General features: G+C 36.3%; 1 protein-coding gene across 2 annotated transcripts in view; it reads right to left on the reverse strand.

Annotated features, from left to right (window-relative positions):
• The window catches only part of UBE2K (ubiquitin conjugating enzyme E2 K), a 40,700-nt gene that overhangs the window by 9,417 nt on the left and 14,136 nt on the right, over window positions 1–17,147 (reverse strand). For both annotated transcript variants that reach the window (XM_075752284.1, XM_075752285.1), the window contains 3 exons: window positions 13,739–13,832; window positions 8,360–8,418; window positions 5,695–5,777 (listed from right to left, as the gene is read on the reverse strand). In XM_075752284.1, the coding sequence (XP_075608399.1) occupies window positions 5,695–5,777; window positions 8,360–8,418; window positions 13,739–13,832 (236 nt within the window). The remainder of the gene's footprint in view (window positions 1–5,694; window positions 5,778–8,359; window positions 8,419–13,738; window positions 13,833–17,147) is intronic.

Raw genomic sequence — 17,147 nt, forward strand, 5'->3', positions numbered from 1 at the left:
TTCCCTTTGGTAACTCAAGCTAGTTGCGTGCTTGGGTTTTAGTGTTTTTTCTCTCTGCCTTGCCAAAGGCAAGGTTTTGTCCTGACAGACTTCTGTCTAATCCATTCTTCACTGGAACTTCATAAGTTTCTTGGAAAAATCTATTTCAATGCTTTGCCACGCTTAATATTCTGCGTGCTAAAATGACTTCCCAATCTTTCATTGTAGGTCATATTTGCTTAGACTATCATTCTTGTTACTCTGGATTTTTCCTATGGTTCCCATCTTCTTGGGATATAGCACTCAACGTGGGTAGTACACTCTTCAACGGAAGCCTGACTAATCATAAATAAAAAGCAGGCAGCTTATTGTCATGAATTTTGCAAGTAAAACTTCCTACCTACATCCCAGCATCCTATTTGCCTTACATTACATTGCCTTTGTTCCACAACATTACTGGCTCCTGTTTTCTCCTGAAGTTTACAATAACTCTTGAATCTCACCCCCATCCCAAAATGCTGCTTAGCCACTATGCAGGCTTGCAAGTTTGACATCTACAAAATGGGAAGAAAGGCCAGTAACATCTACCAGTGAGCTGCAGAGGGCTTGCTACAGGGAAGCGCTGCCTCTCTGAGAACATTAAACTAAAAGCCTCCACTCGGGACACCCTAACCGAAAACCAGGCTTTCCATTGGCATTGCATTTGTTAAACTGCAAGGGAAACCTGCAGTGAATCTAAACAAATAAAGCTGATATATATTTTATCCACTTGAATTTTTTTTTTTAAGGTAGTATCTTGAGGCATTTCCATTAAAAAAAGAGCACCCCTAGTTTGGGTGAGTATAGTGCTAATATTAAAAAGCACAGCAAGCCAGCTGTGCCCAGCATGCCTGAGGTAAGAAATCTCTTACCTTTCAGTGAGCTGAAAGAGTCCTAAGAGGATTGTGAAACACTGCCATTTTTTTCTTTTTCTTCTTCATTTTTAAAGGCTAAGTAATTTTCCATTTAGGAAGTTTTTACTTATGTTATGTACGTTCCTCTCTGGAAACAATCTCTCCAGTTACTCTGAGAAACCCAACAGAACAACAGCAACAGCTGCAGCCAGCAGATTGCTGCTCCACTCTGTCAACCAAACACGGCTATTGGGAACAATTTTAAAAATTATTTTTATTTTTTTAAAATAATCTGCAATATTTATTCCATTTGTGAAATAACTAAGCTTGTTAATCCAAGAGAAAAGCTCTGGGAACTTGCACCAAGGGCTTCGGGAATCTGGAAGGGGGGAGGGAAATGAATAAGGCCTTTGAGTGGAAGCTTGCTGTATAGTCACTATTTACACGAGAAATACAAGACTGATCACCCATTAGGGAAAGAAAAAAGAGAATAATAGAATAGCTTTGACATAGTGCAAGGGGGGGAAAGACAGCCTGCTTGCTGAAGAGTTCCCTCAAACAATGTTAATATTCTCTGCATTTTTCTCAAAGCTTTAAAGAGGCTCAGCGCTCCACAAACACCCTGAACAAAACCCAGCAATTTTAGGTGCCCAAGATGATGATAACTATGAGCTGGCTGTTCCTTATGTATCTATAAAAATTGTATTATCTCTTATAATAATGATTTCTGCATGTCAACTAAAACTGAAGTGTGACTCCTCCAGTACAGCCACTATGAAAAAAATATTAATTCATTTTTATTTCGACTGTCAAAACCATAACAGCCAGGAGGTTTTTTGTAGCCATACACACAGCCACAACACATTCGCTTGATAATCACTGCTCAAGGGATTTATGCAAAACAGCTTTCAAGTAATTTAGTTCTCAGGTTTCAATGAACAGTATTAGATACATTTTATATTTAAGAATAAAATTTTGAGACAGAGTACTAGCCTGGAAGATAAATATAGGCTACAATAAGAGAAACCACATAACAAAAGTCATATCAGATCAGCATAAACAGTGTATCTTCTACAAAATCATATCCTTATTTTAATTCTACCAGCAAACAGTAGCTGTTTTGCAAACAAACTGCCATAGCAGGTATTTACAAATCTAAACATGATGAAAATCCACAGCTGCAAAGAATTTCAGCATCAAGCATATACTGTGGAGAAAGAATTTCATTAAACTCATTAAAAAATCATTTAAAGACATTACTTTGCAAACTGATAAAACCTCCTGCCACTATGCATAGCAATATCTCAACTATGTTCATTAGAACAGAAAATCATTATCATGGGATGGGTGAGTAGGGAAGAGACTTTTTTTAAACTATACAAACACATTAAAATCTTTGTATATAAAAGAGTATTTTATCAGTTTATTAACTCTTTAAGAAACCCTACCAAGTCCCATAGGCCCAATTCTGTCCCTTAACTCCCACTAACCTCACTGAAAAATGCAGATATGCATTGGAATTTGTGACTTACATTTAAACACAGCAACAAGAGCAGCATTATTAAGCTAAGAGCATTACAAGTCAATGAAGTGGCACTTCAGAAACAGCTTGTTACTAAAAGATTTGACAAGGGAGACTGTGGAACTAAATACATTTTCTAGAACACAGTCGGAATATTTTAGAATTGCATTTGTCCTGTTTACTTTTGACTACCTGGTGAAATCCATTAAATATTAAATTATCAAGGTTGGGTGGGTGTTTTTTGTTTCGGTTTTTTGTTTGTTTGCTTTCCAATTAAGCTATCATGTTATTAAAACCATTGTTCAGACTAGACATGCAGAAAACAAACATGGTGATGTTGGCATTTCTCAGTTTAAATAGCTAAAACAGCATATACTGCAGACAATAAACAGCTTAAACAATATTAACCATTCATATGGCTTAGGAAGTTTTAGGAAGCTACTCAGAAAAAAAAGCCTTATCTGTCGCAATACTGAAATCCTTCAAACAAGAAAGGATGGATGCAGCCACAACAGTTTCCTCTTCTCCAACAGACCAGAGGCTTTGACAAGCACTTCAACAAAGCTCAAGGAATTTGCATTTACCATTCTATGATTAAAAAACAAACAAAACTTACAAAGAGCACCATTAGAAAATTAAGGGATCACTACACTAAGAAGCATTTGAAAAGGGATTATTGTATATAGGAAGCCTCCCTCCGCCACCATCAAGTTCTGTGAAATTCTTTCCTTAGTGCTTCCACATGAAGACAGTGTTTCAAAGGAAGAATTTAAGAGTAAGTGGTATAATATTGGTGCTCCCTGTGCCAGCTGGTTTAATTACACAGAAGGCAAGTTCTTGTCCCAGTACACCTGTTTTGTATACATCTTGGTGAACGAAGGTATTAATGGTTTTTCCATCAGGCAGAACTAAGACACAGATTAAGTTACCTGTGTGAAACTTAACTTTCAAAGATTACGAGAACACAAGTCAGATCTCCTCTCCTGTTACTTCTTTCCAAATTTCAATGGTTTTGACAAAAAAAAAAGTTTAATTGAAGCTCATGATTTCTTTAGGTCTTTGTTGCCTTTTGGTAGTTTACATTTTTTAGCTTGCTCAGCCACTAAAAAGGCCAGAAACTTTCATCTTAAAGATATTAACTGCTTCACTTTTAAAGCAGCAGTTTTGGGACAAAACTGAGTTTTATGAGACTGTTTCAAGTCACAATATTTGGCAATGCTGCAAGACAACAGAAGACCTGTTCCAGGGCTGGAAACCAAGATGTCATCTCCTGAATCCCAGTCTGTTGCTACAGAAGCAAGATCATCCATCCTTCTCCAGAGAAAACGCTAATTAGGGAATATATTAAAGTAACATGAAGATAACAAGAAAATGTTAAAAAAAAGCAGCTGTTAAATTACTCTGGGTTTAATTCAGAATGCAATAAATAAGTGTGAATTATGTTAGGGACTGTCTTTCCTCAAAGTTTCCAGGGGAAAATGCTAGGTAAGTGTCATTTTAAAGAAACATGTTGTTTAAGGGCTTCAGTATGGAAAGATTAGCCTTAAAGATACTTGTTAAGTCACAGACTTTGATACTATGAGTAAAGCAACTAGACGGTGCATAAAGGAGTACCGAAAGACAGAAGAAAAAACCCAAACCCTGAGCTTAAAAATTTTGGACAAATTCTTCCCAGAGGGGTATTAGTGACAATGGGATGCAGTTCCATGTTAAGCCCCTTTGCTGCTAGAAATAAAGAAATTTTGTGTTCCTATATCCTCACTACTTCAACCTCGTCCTGAGTGGAAATAAGCCTACCTGAGAGAGCAGGTTTATGTGCTCTAGTTCAAATCAGTGAAGTGATCCTCATTAAAAACACTCTCCAAAATTTGGGGGTTTTTTGCAAAAAACAACCCCAAACCCAAACCAAACCAAAATTCAAAAAAATTCCCAACCACAAACCAACCAGCCAACCTCACGCCCATTCACTAATCTGATTTAGAGTATGATCTCTCAGGAAACTGTTCTTGCACAGTTAAGAGAGTCATTCATTTCCAGTGTAATTGTAGGGCAGTGTGAATAACTAGGTGCAGGTACAAGAGCGCACTGGCTTTGCTGATAGAAAAATTATACCGTGTACCATGCCATGTATGTTGAAAGATTCTACTGCCTGAAAGAACACAGAGTGCTCCGAGACTGTAAGAAAGAATATGCAGTTCCAGAAATGAAAAATACAACAGCTTATGAGTACTAAAATGAAATCATAATAATTTACACTATCTTGTGCCACATGATTTGCATAATCTTCTCACTCTGCAAAAGATGAACACACTGGATGTGTCACCTTCAAGACCTCAACTCAAGCTTTCTGCTATAGAGCTTCTCTTTCAAACCCAACTGAGGTCTGCTTGGCCAATAGCAGTCTTGATGAAGTTGTTGAATTTACAAGCATTTGAAGCTTGTATGCATTACATATCTGCTGCGGAATTACAGTCCTACTCTTTAGGGGCAGACACAGAGGAAAACAACAAAGATTAATTCCATTCATGTTAGATATCACATCTGTCACACAATTGGTGCACATGATCTTCAAACCACATGAAATGTATCACTTGGAAAAACAAATTAACAATGAGTTAGTTCAGCTGTTACAGTCTGGACACTTAAGGTCTACTCTTGCCAATTTTTGGCTATTAAAACTTTTACAGTAATATTAAGTAATCAAAAGTCAGCAACTGACCAGCAACTAAAAAGGCAAATGGTTTATAGAAGTGCAAATAATAAATATTTGAGATAACTGAGAAAGAATCAGCACAGTCAGTCTCCTCTTCTCCCTTTCCTATTGCTGACCTGTTACCTTTTATACTCCCAGACTCACTTAATACTTTTTTTTTTTTAAGCTCTACCAGAACCAATTTTAATTTTGAAGTCAAGAACCCGAATGAAGATAAGCACTTGGGTTTTTTTCTGCTTACACCTCAGGAGACTGAAAGGATAAAATTAAGGAGGCAATAGGTACCATTTGTACCTCCTACAAAAAGACCCAAAACATCAACAACAATGAAACATTCATGCTAACTCTAGTGTAAAAATTTTTGGAAAAGCTCTCTATGCATAACTTATCTACTTAGTACCTTCCAAAATTACCACCCAGTCATTTCATTTGCATCTTTTCAACTTGAAATACTATACTGAAAAATTGTAAGCTTTAAGGACATCTCAAATTACGAATACAAAGTGAAAAGCAACATGAGCTGTTGCCTCCTATCCAGGACACTGGTATATTTGATTTTGCACATTTAAATCCACATGGCATCTTACCATTGATCTTTCAGAATATCCAAACAAATGGCCCCAGTGACTGAGCTAATATTAGGATGCCATATTTTGGTGATAAACCGCACCTAGAAAACAAGACAATTTTTTAAAAACAAAAATGGTTATTAAATGCAGTGTATTAAGTAAACATTTTAAATGCACCATTTCTAATAACATCATAAATAAATACTAATGTAGGAAATATTAAGCTAAAAAACAGAACTGAGACATGCAATACCACTATTTCAGGAGGCTTCAAGTTTGCAAGGCCATTTGTTAGAGCCTTGCTTTACTCAAAAATAGACTACTGCCCTTTTGTAGGCCACCAAACTCATTCCTAACCGCTTTCCCATACACTGTCATGTGTGCACATCCCTGCATCAAAAGGAATTTATAAATATTCTCCAGCAGTACCAGTGTTTCAACGTAAGCAGATGGTCAAAACTGAAAACTTCCAACACTGTAAATGCTAGAAAATCCACTTTTAATGAAGTAAAACAATCCCTGAACTCTTAAGGTAAGCACTGGATCTCACTGTTCAGCGAAATTGTTGGTAGCTACAGAAGTATTATAAAAATCTCCTTGGTGGATGTTACTACTTCTACAGCCATCCAGTCTCATTACTCATACGCACAAAGCTCTTCAACAAATCAAAACCTAACTCAATTACAATTATTTTTCTTTGCTGTTGAAAGGATCTGGTCCCAGCATTCATTCATTGATCATGTCCATACTTTTACACTAAAATAAACTGTATTCATGCTCACAAAGCATGGATAAAATCAGTTTGGTTTTGTTGTTGGTGTGTGTTTGTTTTTTAAGACACCAAGAAAGTGAAAAGCAGCATTTTCTTTTAAAAGTCTCAAACCCCAGAACTGTCCTCTGAAAGGAATATATACACGCCTTTAGAAATTTCTCTTTCATTTTCTTCAAACCCCGTATTTCAGGTTGCACTTTAACTGTCTTCTAGTGACTCTGACCTGTCTCTCGGTTTCTCATCTCTACCTTCTCACCCCAAGCTCCTTAGAAACATTTTGTGTATAGCACAGATCTTTCAACTTTTGCCCCTGATCTGCAAGCAAATCAGTGCAGAGAACACGCTATTTGTCAGGCAGCACAGAAAAAGACTGTACGTACAGGGCTATAATAAAATCAGTGCAATCATGGTGTATAAATAGGCAAGACCGTTCCAGTTCTGCTGTCCAGGACAGAAAATAAGAGACCATGTCAGTTGAGCCACTTACTAACTAGCTCAACTCTCTAAATCACTTTGAAAATGTAAAAAGCCATGTAAATACTAGGTAATTTCTCACAGCAAATGAAGTCTAACAATAGCTGTCAAAGCACATACTGAACAAGATAAAGAAATCTTTCAGACGAAAGGCAGGGCTAGAAACAAGCAAAAAGGCCTCCAATTCAAGACCACAGATTCCAGAATAAGCAGTACTATGCTACAGTGCACTGAGCTTCTAACAGCTGCCCATAAGCTTTGGAAATGCAAACCACCAAGTCCCAAAGCAGCAATTAAACCATGGTCCATAGACTCATCTTTCAGTCTACAACCTGTTTCAGGTCTCCTTATTGCAGCTCCCACCAGAACACATGCAGATGAAAGAACTGAAACCAAAAGACATTTCATTAAGACTTTGCGTCTTTCGCTCCAGCCTCAAGGAAGTCATTCAAAGGACAAAAGCCAAGGAGCTAAGAGCTACTGGCACCTCTCCCTTCCTCCTCTTCCCCAGTTCCTTCCCAGTCTTACATACCAGGGTGAAAATAACCGGGATCTAGGACACATTCTTAGTTCAAAGACATCTTTCAGGCAAACAGAAAATCAGTCAAGAAGCTGAGTCAGACAACTCAGGAGTCTGCTGATTCATCAGAAGCCACTGAAGCAGGGACTAAGTCAGGGCACAGGAATATACAGTTGCAGCTGTGCATGGCTAGGGGGAACACTATTCAGTTTGATCCATTTAGGAGAGAAGTGCAGTCACAAATTTAAAGTGCTAGAAAGGTACAGTGAAGTTGAAAGGGCAGTAAGTTCCAAAAAACATATGAGCGACTTCACCACAGCCATTTCTCTTGTCTCTCATCCATGTGCTCATGTTTTATGCATTCCTTCAACAGAGTTGCACTAAGACCATTACACATCTCTATTGGTTCTTCAAGTCACACCACTGTACACCTCACTATTTAATTATTACTAGAAACTTGGTAGGTTAGACCCAAGACTCTACTAAAGATAACTTATGGAGCCCAAAAAAATAAAAGAATCAATAATTATTATTACAACATTCCTTCAACGATACTGAGGGGGAGGGAAGATAGTTTTACTTGATGTAGAGAGTATGGCTATCTGAAAACTGTATTTATCTTGCCAAAAAGAAATTACATGAGGGTCAATAATAAGGCACAAGCTTCCTCCCAGAATTTGTCAGTTTGTACTTTAAGGAATCATCAGAGCGTACTTCTAATTGGATACAGCTATGCATCCTGCATTATGTCAACCTAAAGATGACAGCTCCAATGCCTGTCTAGAGGAAAATAAAGACAAAAAAAAATTTAAAAAGATGGGCACTACAAAGAGACTACACACACAAGAAAATAAATAATAATTCTCAAAAACAACTTGTTAGTCAAATTATTTTATCCAAAAAAGTGTTTACAGTACCTTAGGAGGATTAAACGGATATGTTTCTGGAATTTTTATCTCTAGTTGATACCTTCCACCTGCAAAAACCAAGGAAAAGTTAGAAATCAAAACAAAAGAACACTACTCAAGCTTAGTCTTTCATGTCAATAAAGTTTAGGTTTCTAAACGGACAGGTTTTCAAGTAATTCAAATTTATTCAGAAGTATCAGAAGATAATTCTAAATGTCTTATTTTATAAATAAATGCACATAAAGTCAAACAAATAAAGTTGTATTTGCTTATGCAAATCAGCATCTCTATTTCTTAGGTATATTTAAAGTGTACTTTATGTACTAAATGTAATTCAGTCTAATACACTACATCTGAAAGTCCTATAGTTTCTCATTTCCAACGTTGTAATTTCCATGCTCTATTTTAATAAAATATACCAAAATACAAACCAAATATCCCCCAAACAGATGGAATAATAGGCCACAGGAACCTTCAGGCTGAACATGGGATATTACATTATTTTGACTCTTTTCTAATACCTCATGCCATTAAATTTTCTTCAAATTACACAACTGAAATTAACTGTATTTCATTTTAAGCTTTCTGGAACTGAAGAAAATTCAACTAAGTCATTTAAGAAAAGCTCTCCCACTTTGGGGAGAGTTATTTCCACTATGTTCTACATTATTATCTGAAGTAGTTACTTCTATTTTAATTCTGCAAACACTTTGACACACTAGTACTATTTAATACAGTTTGCAGGAATACAGCATGCAATAAAGGATAGTTCTTGGTAGACAGAACCATCTTCTACTGCCCTTTTCTTAACTTTTCTCATTTTTCTCTCCCTGTTCCAGTATCATTAACTATGTCTATTTCAATTATAGTTTTGTTAACATTCATGTTTACTATCAATACTTATGTCTTCTGGAGCAAACTATCTCTACCTGCCCACTGAAGATCATTTGCCAGGCAGCAGTTTAACAACAAAAAGAACAGAGTATAACAAAACATATACACCCATTTAGACATTTAGTTTTTAGAGAAACTGAAAGCATTTCTTCTCACTCGCAATTTTTTCCCCTCATCCTACTGCTGTTCTTTCAGAAAGAAGCCTTTTCCCTCCCTTGGTTAAAATTTATAAATTTCCTTGAATTAAAGTTGAAATATCTACAATCTACTTCCTTTGGGATTTCAAGAGTGATTTACTCTGTTGCAAATCACTCTACACAAAACAGCTCTCAAGTAGTCTAAATATAGGTAGTAAGATTCACACACAGGAAAAAAACCTCAAAGGAATAGTCAGAATAGTTATAGTCTATGGCACCTTTTTATCTGTGCCAAAATGCACGTTGGCAGCTACTAACACCTCTCACTTTTAAAATGTAATTCAGTCTAACACACTACATCTGAAAGTGGTTAATATCAGTTTGGTATTTTACACTGCTTTCTACAGCTGGTTTTTCTCACTTAATACTACAGTAACTTGAGCAGATTTAACAGAAAATACAATAGAAGAAAGGCCAATAAATCCAAAATTGTAATAGTTAATTCTAAGTTGACTGCTTGTCTGTTTACAGAACAGCACATGTGAAATATTTTTGAAGACGTATACATCAACAACAGACAAAAGTTTGCTTTTCCTTTTGTCTGAACTGTAGCATAAGTCAGCAGCAATTTTTCCTAAGAAACAGAACAATTACACTGTTTCTGGATTGCAAAAATTCATCAGTCCCTGTATGACTTTACTACCGTGCTATTTTGTAAGGTAATATAAAACCTGTCCTTAGGTATTACTATTTCTTCTGCTTACCATTAAAACTTGCCTTTAAAAGACTATTACAGCCTTCTGCGTAACAGGCTATTCAGCCACCAATTTTTTCCACCTGGAATGTACAAGTCCAAAAGATTTTAAAACTGCAGAGACTAATGAGTTGGTAATATTATTTATACAGTATTGTTGTCGTGCACTGAAGTTTACAGTTAAAAACATAGGCTTGAAGACTTAAACTGAACAAATCTGGATATTAATTTCCTTAATACTACGTTTAAAATGCAAGTGACTAACATGTTAACTTCTGCATGCCAATATCTCTGCAGATTATTTTTTTAAAGGAGTATGCATATGTATGGCTTTTCATAGGTATTTAATACTTGAGACTGAATTAACCAGTAAGGGCTGAGTATTCCTTCTGCACTCCTACTGGAACACGTGTCTCACAATAGAGTTAGAACAACTACCCTATCATAAATTTTGCCGTTACTGTGGCTCACATGTGAGCTTGGCTTGAAAATAATACCATGGTTACACAGGGTTTTAAAAAAAACCAAACCAAAATCAACCTATCTATTGAAAATCTCTTGAATCAAGTAAAACCCAGGAGGCATTAATCTAGACTTTCAAAGGTCCTCCCTCCAAATATCCATGTTTTAATGTGGGATGCAAATGTGTTTCAATTGAAGTTGTGTCTTGCAATATTCTGATAATTGATCAATGAGTTGACACGACTGATAGAAAAATAAAAGCTGTAAAATTTGTTAACAATAGATGACATTCTTCCTCTCAGTCATACTTAAACCAATATCCCAACACCACCTATAAAGGATTTTGCTGTAGCAGTTTGTTTTCAGATACCTCACCAACAATAAATATTATTGTTCTTTCACTTCACAACGGTCCTAGAATTCTCTCCTGTATCAGGGAATTGTCTGACCTGAACTACCGCATTAATTAGCTTTTCTTCATAAAGCACTTCTTGCTGTGTCATTGTTCAGACCATAGATGACAGGAGATCAGTCAGTAATTATGCAGCATGCATTACTGCATTAGTCATAAAAGTGTAAACTACACACACTGGCAAGCCCTTCGTAATTACATAAGGGAGTAAATGCATAAAACTATGTTACAGAAATATTAACATTCCAAAGTAAATTACTCAAGTGCCAGGAAACACTAGAAATTGGGCTGCCAGTAACTTTCATTTTGCACCTTGGTGCATATGCCTTCTAGACTAAAGTAAGCATACAATCACATTACTTTTCCATGAAATCCCTGCCATAATCAGAATACATAATAGTTTTAGCCCCCCAGAAGGGATATTTACTATATCCTCATAATTAAATGTACTCATATGCATGTAAGTATGCATACATGCATTTCACATCAACAAATTCTGCACTAAACACGTATTGCTGAATTTCATTAGTGGGATATGCTGAATATGTGAATACGCAGTACTCAGCTTTTGAAATTTTGGTCTAGCTTAATTATCCAGCATCACACAGAATCCAGTTCTGCAGACAGGCATTCAAATCTTTTTTTACCCTCTTCATGAACTGCTATACAGTTTTTAAACTTTTGTGACACATGAATACATCTTTCATTTCAAATAAGTCTCAATACTTTCTCCAAAAAAGGTCCATTGTATAAGCAGAGGTAATGCTGCCCTGGAGGGGAAAAAAAAAAAAAAAAAAAAAAAGGCAAGCTATGACAAGCCAACTCACCCGAGGAGAACGAATTCTGTTTGAATGAAAAATAAAAGAAAAACAACAAAAACCAACCCAAAACAACAAACTGAACAAAACACCACAAGCCTTCAAAACAACACCCTCCTTCCACCATCCTGAGGTTTCCCAGTTGCCAATTACTTAACTTTGCAACATCTTAACATCTGTATATAGGACTTGGTTTTACAAGGCCAGCTATATTTGCAAAAGAACTATTACACTAAACAGAATGATCCACTTCCAAATAGGTCACCAGCACAACTATGTATTCTAGGTCCACAGTATAGTTCTTTTAAATTGAAGGCACATGTTATAACCAGAAGAAATTATCTTCTTTCCAAGATATTATCGTCCATCAACAAAGTGCTAGTGGCTCATGAGATGAGGATGGAGACATATGGAAGAAGGGAGGGAAGGGGAAAAACAGCCATTATTTCCTAGACAGCAGAGGAACTCTGGGCCTGAAGTTATGGAAGGGAGCATCCCTACCATCATAGATGCTTCTACTTTTCTACTCTCTCCCTTCCAGGCTCATTTCCTTTCTCCTCAGCTTCTGACACCTTCTATCCCTGCCCAATATTCTCCTATGTCAACCTCCAGTAAGCTGTTTCTTCATCCTTTATCTGCCCTGGGCCCCAGCGAGGGGGTTGGGCACTAGGGAGGCTCCCAGCTCTCCAGTCCAATGCTGCTGCACCGGAGCTCCTAGCCTGGAGGGGCAATCACAAGGGATGTCCTCTCTAGCGAAGATGCTGCATCCAGATTGTCATCAGTAGCCATGAATGCTTTCGAGAGTGTGTACACCTATACCTACAAAATAATTTTCAGATATTTTCCCCGCTTGATGAGAATTTATTTTTCAAAATAATGACAAACGGCGTGTGTCTCGTCTCTGGACAATACTCAAGTCCCACTCTTAGCTCCAAGGCATGGAGTAACTAGAGCAACTGAAAATTTGGAAAATTGTTTTAATTTCCAACAAAACCATTTATTTGCCTGTAACATCCCTTGAGACATCAAAGTAGATACTTGGCATGGAAAATATGAATACCATTTACATTAACCAAAATTAAGAAAAAAAAACAAAAAAACAAAACAGCAAACAAACAGAAAACCAAAATCCTCATTTATCATCAAGGAACTTTAATAGAAGGTGTGTCTGCCAGCTCCATATATATTACACACAGAAAGTTTACAAGTACGAGCACTATTGAGTAATTTGGTAGCATACTTCATCAGAGATACGTTAGCTTCTGTTAAAGCTTCTATATGTAATAAGTTATCTTGCTTTTTCCAGACTGAAGAGATATGCAATTACTGACACCAGCTTTAACAAACAAGTCAATATGGTGTAATTTTTGAAGAGTGCTATAGACATAAAGTTGTATTATACAGTTCGCCACTCCCGTTTAAATTAAGTACTGGGACCCACGGATACCCAAAATTAATCCCAAATTTAACTTGCATTGGCATCTCTCCTTGAGATAGAAAAATGCAACGTGTTTTTGAATCACCACCACATTAGATCACAGAAATACACATACAGTTACATTAGATTCTGAAGCTCAGGTGCTTGATGCTTCGTGGCTAAGGAGCTTAAACTGTCAAGACGGTAAACAAACAACTAAAAGTCAGCATTATACCAATTACACTGCACAGCTTATACCTGTAAATTAACATTTAATATGGTATTAAATGGATATGTCCTACTGTAGAACAGATCTGTCTTCAGACAACACAGAAGTTGAATTGAAATATTTTTCAAGCTTAAAATTTGTATTTAAAAAAAAACCTCAATATTTTAAACCACATAGTTTTACATTTTTATGCTGTAAATTAAGTTTACACACAAAGCATCTCAAAATATATGACAATGATTGCATACACAAAAACATTACTTGCCTTCATATGGTGTGTCCGGAGGTCCTGCTATTTCTCCTCTTAATTCTGTAAAATTCTCATCTACAAGATCTACTTTAATTTGATTTTTGCTCGTCTTAAAAATAAACAGAGAAACAAAGAGTCATAAGTAAACATTTGACATACAATTTTTTCCCAATATATGGTATTTTAAATTTTTAGAATAGTAGTTTTTAAAAAAAAGCTATAATAAAAATTTAAAAATACAGTAACCTAAAGTAAATAGCTATCTTTCAGCTGGAATTTTACTTCATTAAAAATAGACTATTTGTGAAGCATTAGAAACTTCAATATTTATACTATTACTAAAATAAGCAAAGCAACCCAGCAATAAAAATATAACTTTAGATGTTAGAAGTTGATCATATTTTAAGATGACCATGATCTTTCAAAATCAACTATTAATTTTACATATCTTAACGTATAAAAATAAACTGAATGTGTTATATGTTGGGTTTTTTTCTCTTATTTAGAGCAATTAATAATAGACATGATGGTTATTTTCACTGGAATACAGAAAGCCTACCCCAAATGGAACACTAACTATTTTTAAACAATACAATGATCTAAACAGAATATTGTAGTCTTCTTTAAGATCATGTTTATCTTTAATATTTAGGCGTGAGGTACAATTTATTTATACACTTGAATTTCATTGTCACCTCCTCAACATTTTCACACCCCATATCAACTTGCCTACAAAATAAAAACACTGTATTTTGATACTGAAAAAAACGCGTATGTTTTCTAGAAACTGATTCTCAGGAGTGTTTAGCCAGAGCTACTCGTTCTATTGAATTTGCTTTCTAAGTCCAGAGAGCAGCATCAGTGAAATTCATCCACAGATATAAAGAAAAAACAAGCTTTTAACCATGTAATTAAAAGTTTCACTAAATTAATCCAATGGTGATTTGGGAGCTTTTTACATCTATAGTTACACATATTTGTCTTTAAAACTTGGGTAAAAAACTCTTCAACCCGCAAAACTGAAGCGGCAACTGCATAGTTGAGGCCAAGTACTGCACTTCAAAAACCCAAAGATTCAACCACATTACAAACTAAGAATGCACCATGCACCTCACCTCCAAAATCAAAAGGCAGTATTTAGTAATGGTTCTGGTTTACTAATTTATATCTATAAACTTGCTTTTTGTTTTAAGCTCAGCATCAGATCTCGCGTTGTCTTCATGACCTTAGCTAAGACATCAGAGAAAGGAAGTCACTAATAGAACTGATGAAATTGTGTTTTTAAACATATTTTAGACTTATTTTCCTTCCTGTTCATATAAGTAGCCTGACCAGAGAGCAACCAAAACAGTTTTCTTGCAAAGCTTTGTTTCCATAATACTGAGCAGCAGCAGGACAGACTGTCCCAGAGAGACAGCTCTCCCCAACAGCCAGGCACTGTAAAAAACTCCCTCTTTGAATCCAAACTCAATCACAGGCAACACATTCCTCTTGCAAGCTTTCCAACCCCCCTTTTAAGTTTCTTGCTCTCACTATTCCAACTGGCAGCTCATTCCACCACCTCACAATTGTAAAAGCTTTCTAAACTACAATTTAGGTAAAGTTATAATCTATTCACACCCACCTGTGACAACATTGTTTCCCCAACTTCAAAAAGTTTCTTTGTATCTCTGGTATATATATCCCTCACAAAATATATAGTATTCATACAAATTTCTCTTTTTGGCCTTAATTTTGCTCTAAACAAACTGAAATGTGAATCTTGCCATACTGATTTTTTTTTTTTTTTTTAAATTTCACCACTCTACATCCCATGATCACCTAACTAGCCCTGCATAAACAAATTGAGATGAAGTCTCAGAATCAGTGCCACAAACACTCTGTTGCACTCCCTACAAATACATCGCAATCAGTGTATCCCAAGATCAAATTTGCTGCCTTCCAGGGCAGCATGGCGCGAGGCTCAGATCAAGCGAGAGTCCCAGCAAGGCTTCCTTCCTTGTCCTCTTCAGTGACTGCACCCTGCTTTCACAGGTACTGCCCCATGCGTTACCTCTTCATTCACAAGGCAGCACGTGGTTTTAAATAACCAATTCAGTTAACGAGTCACTAAAACTACCTGCTCGGATAACGCAGTCATTCTAAGGGCTATTCAGGTTCTCCAGCTCACCCTCTGTCAACTAGTAAGCTCCTGTCAACTTCCATAACTCCTGTTAAGCTCCAAGTTGACAGCAGGAGTTCTTGTTCTTTGCAAGTAAACCCCTAAGTTTCCATCTTGAGGACTGAGGCAATAGCAAAAGGGATCAATTTCAAGGATACAATCCATAGTTAACCTATGCTGCAGCTGACAATTTTCTACTTATCATTTTACTTTTCTTCAGCATCCTGCACACTGTTGTAGCAGCCTGGATATTCACCTTCACATTCAATTTCAATTAGTACCACACTAGCTGTTTTTCACAACAAATCTTTCCTGACTCCATTAATTTGGTAAAACAACAAACAAAACCCCTATGCTAAGCTCAGTTTCTTTCAAGAGTCAGTGATTCTGGTTTCCCCATTTGATATGACTGTTTTTATTACTACAGCTGTAGCTATCTCCATACCTTTATTTCCTTTGTACAGAACCTTGAGGAAAAATGGCAAGCTATATTACACTGTTTCAGCATAAGGATTAATTTAATTTTGGGTTCATGCTTAAATTCTACCATGTCCTCCATATAACAAATGCATTTTTTTTTTATTTGTATAGTTGAAGAACCTTTTCCATGCTATTCTGATAGACTTTTCAAGGTGCTACTCAGCTTGACCTTGTCAATTCTTGCTTTTTCCTTCATCCCTAGAGTAATAACTAATATTTAACTGTACTGAAGTGATTATTCATCCAATTAAATCTGGAGTGTTCTCCTACAATATTTCCCCTTAATGAGGATCACATAGGATAAAATTACTTAATTTTAGCAGCTCTAACATCCCTGGCCTCCACTATAATCATCTGAGCTGTCTCTAAAATGTTACCAACAGCAGAGTTCCCCAGAAGTGTACCTCTGACACCAATGATCTTAGCACAGAATTTATTAATCAAATTGTGATCTCTCAACACAAGCTGATTTTCCAGAAGCAATTCTTCTACAAAGACCTCATTAAGCTTCCATACCAAGTTTAAAAATAGCATCACCTCCTGTTGATTCGTAACAATTTGGTGACTAAATCACTGGGCTAGCAATTCCTGAAATATCTGAGCCATGCCATCACTAGCAGCATTTATTTCCATAATCTCAAAGAAGCTAAATTCTGTAACAATACAATTCCTACTAGCATTTCTCGCCCACACGAAAACATTCCATTGACACCAAACTCATTTTCTAAGAATCTATAAGTCCAACACTACACCAGCAGAACTTCCTATCATCACACCTGAAAA

The sequence above is a fragment of the Balearica regulorum genome, chromosome 4 (genome assembly GCF_011004875.1).
Source record: "Balearica regulorum gibbericeps isolate bBalReg1 chromosome 4, bBalReg1.pri, whole genome shotgun sequence".
Lineage (NCBI taxonomy): Eukaryota > Metazoa > Chordata > Aves > Gruiformes > Gruidae > Balearica > Balearica regulorum.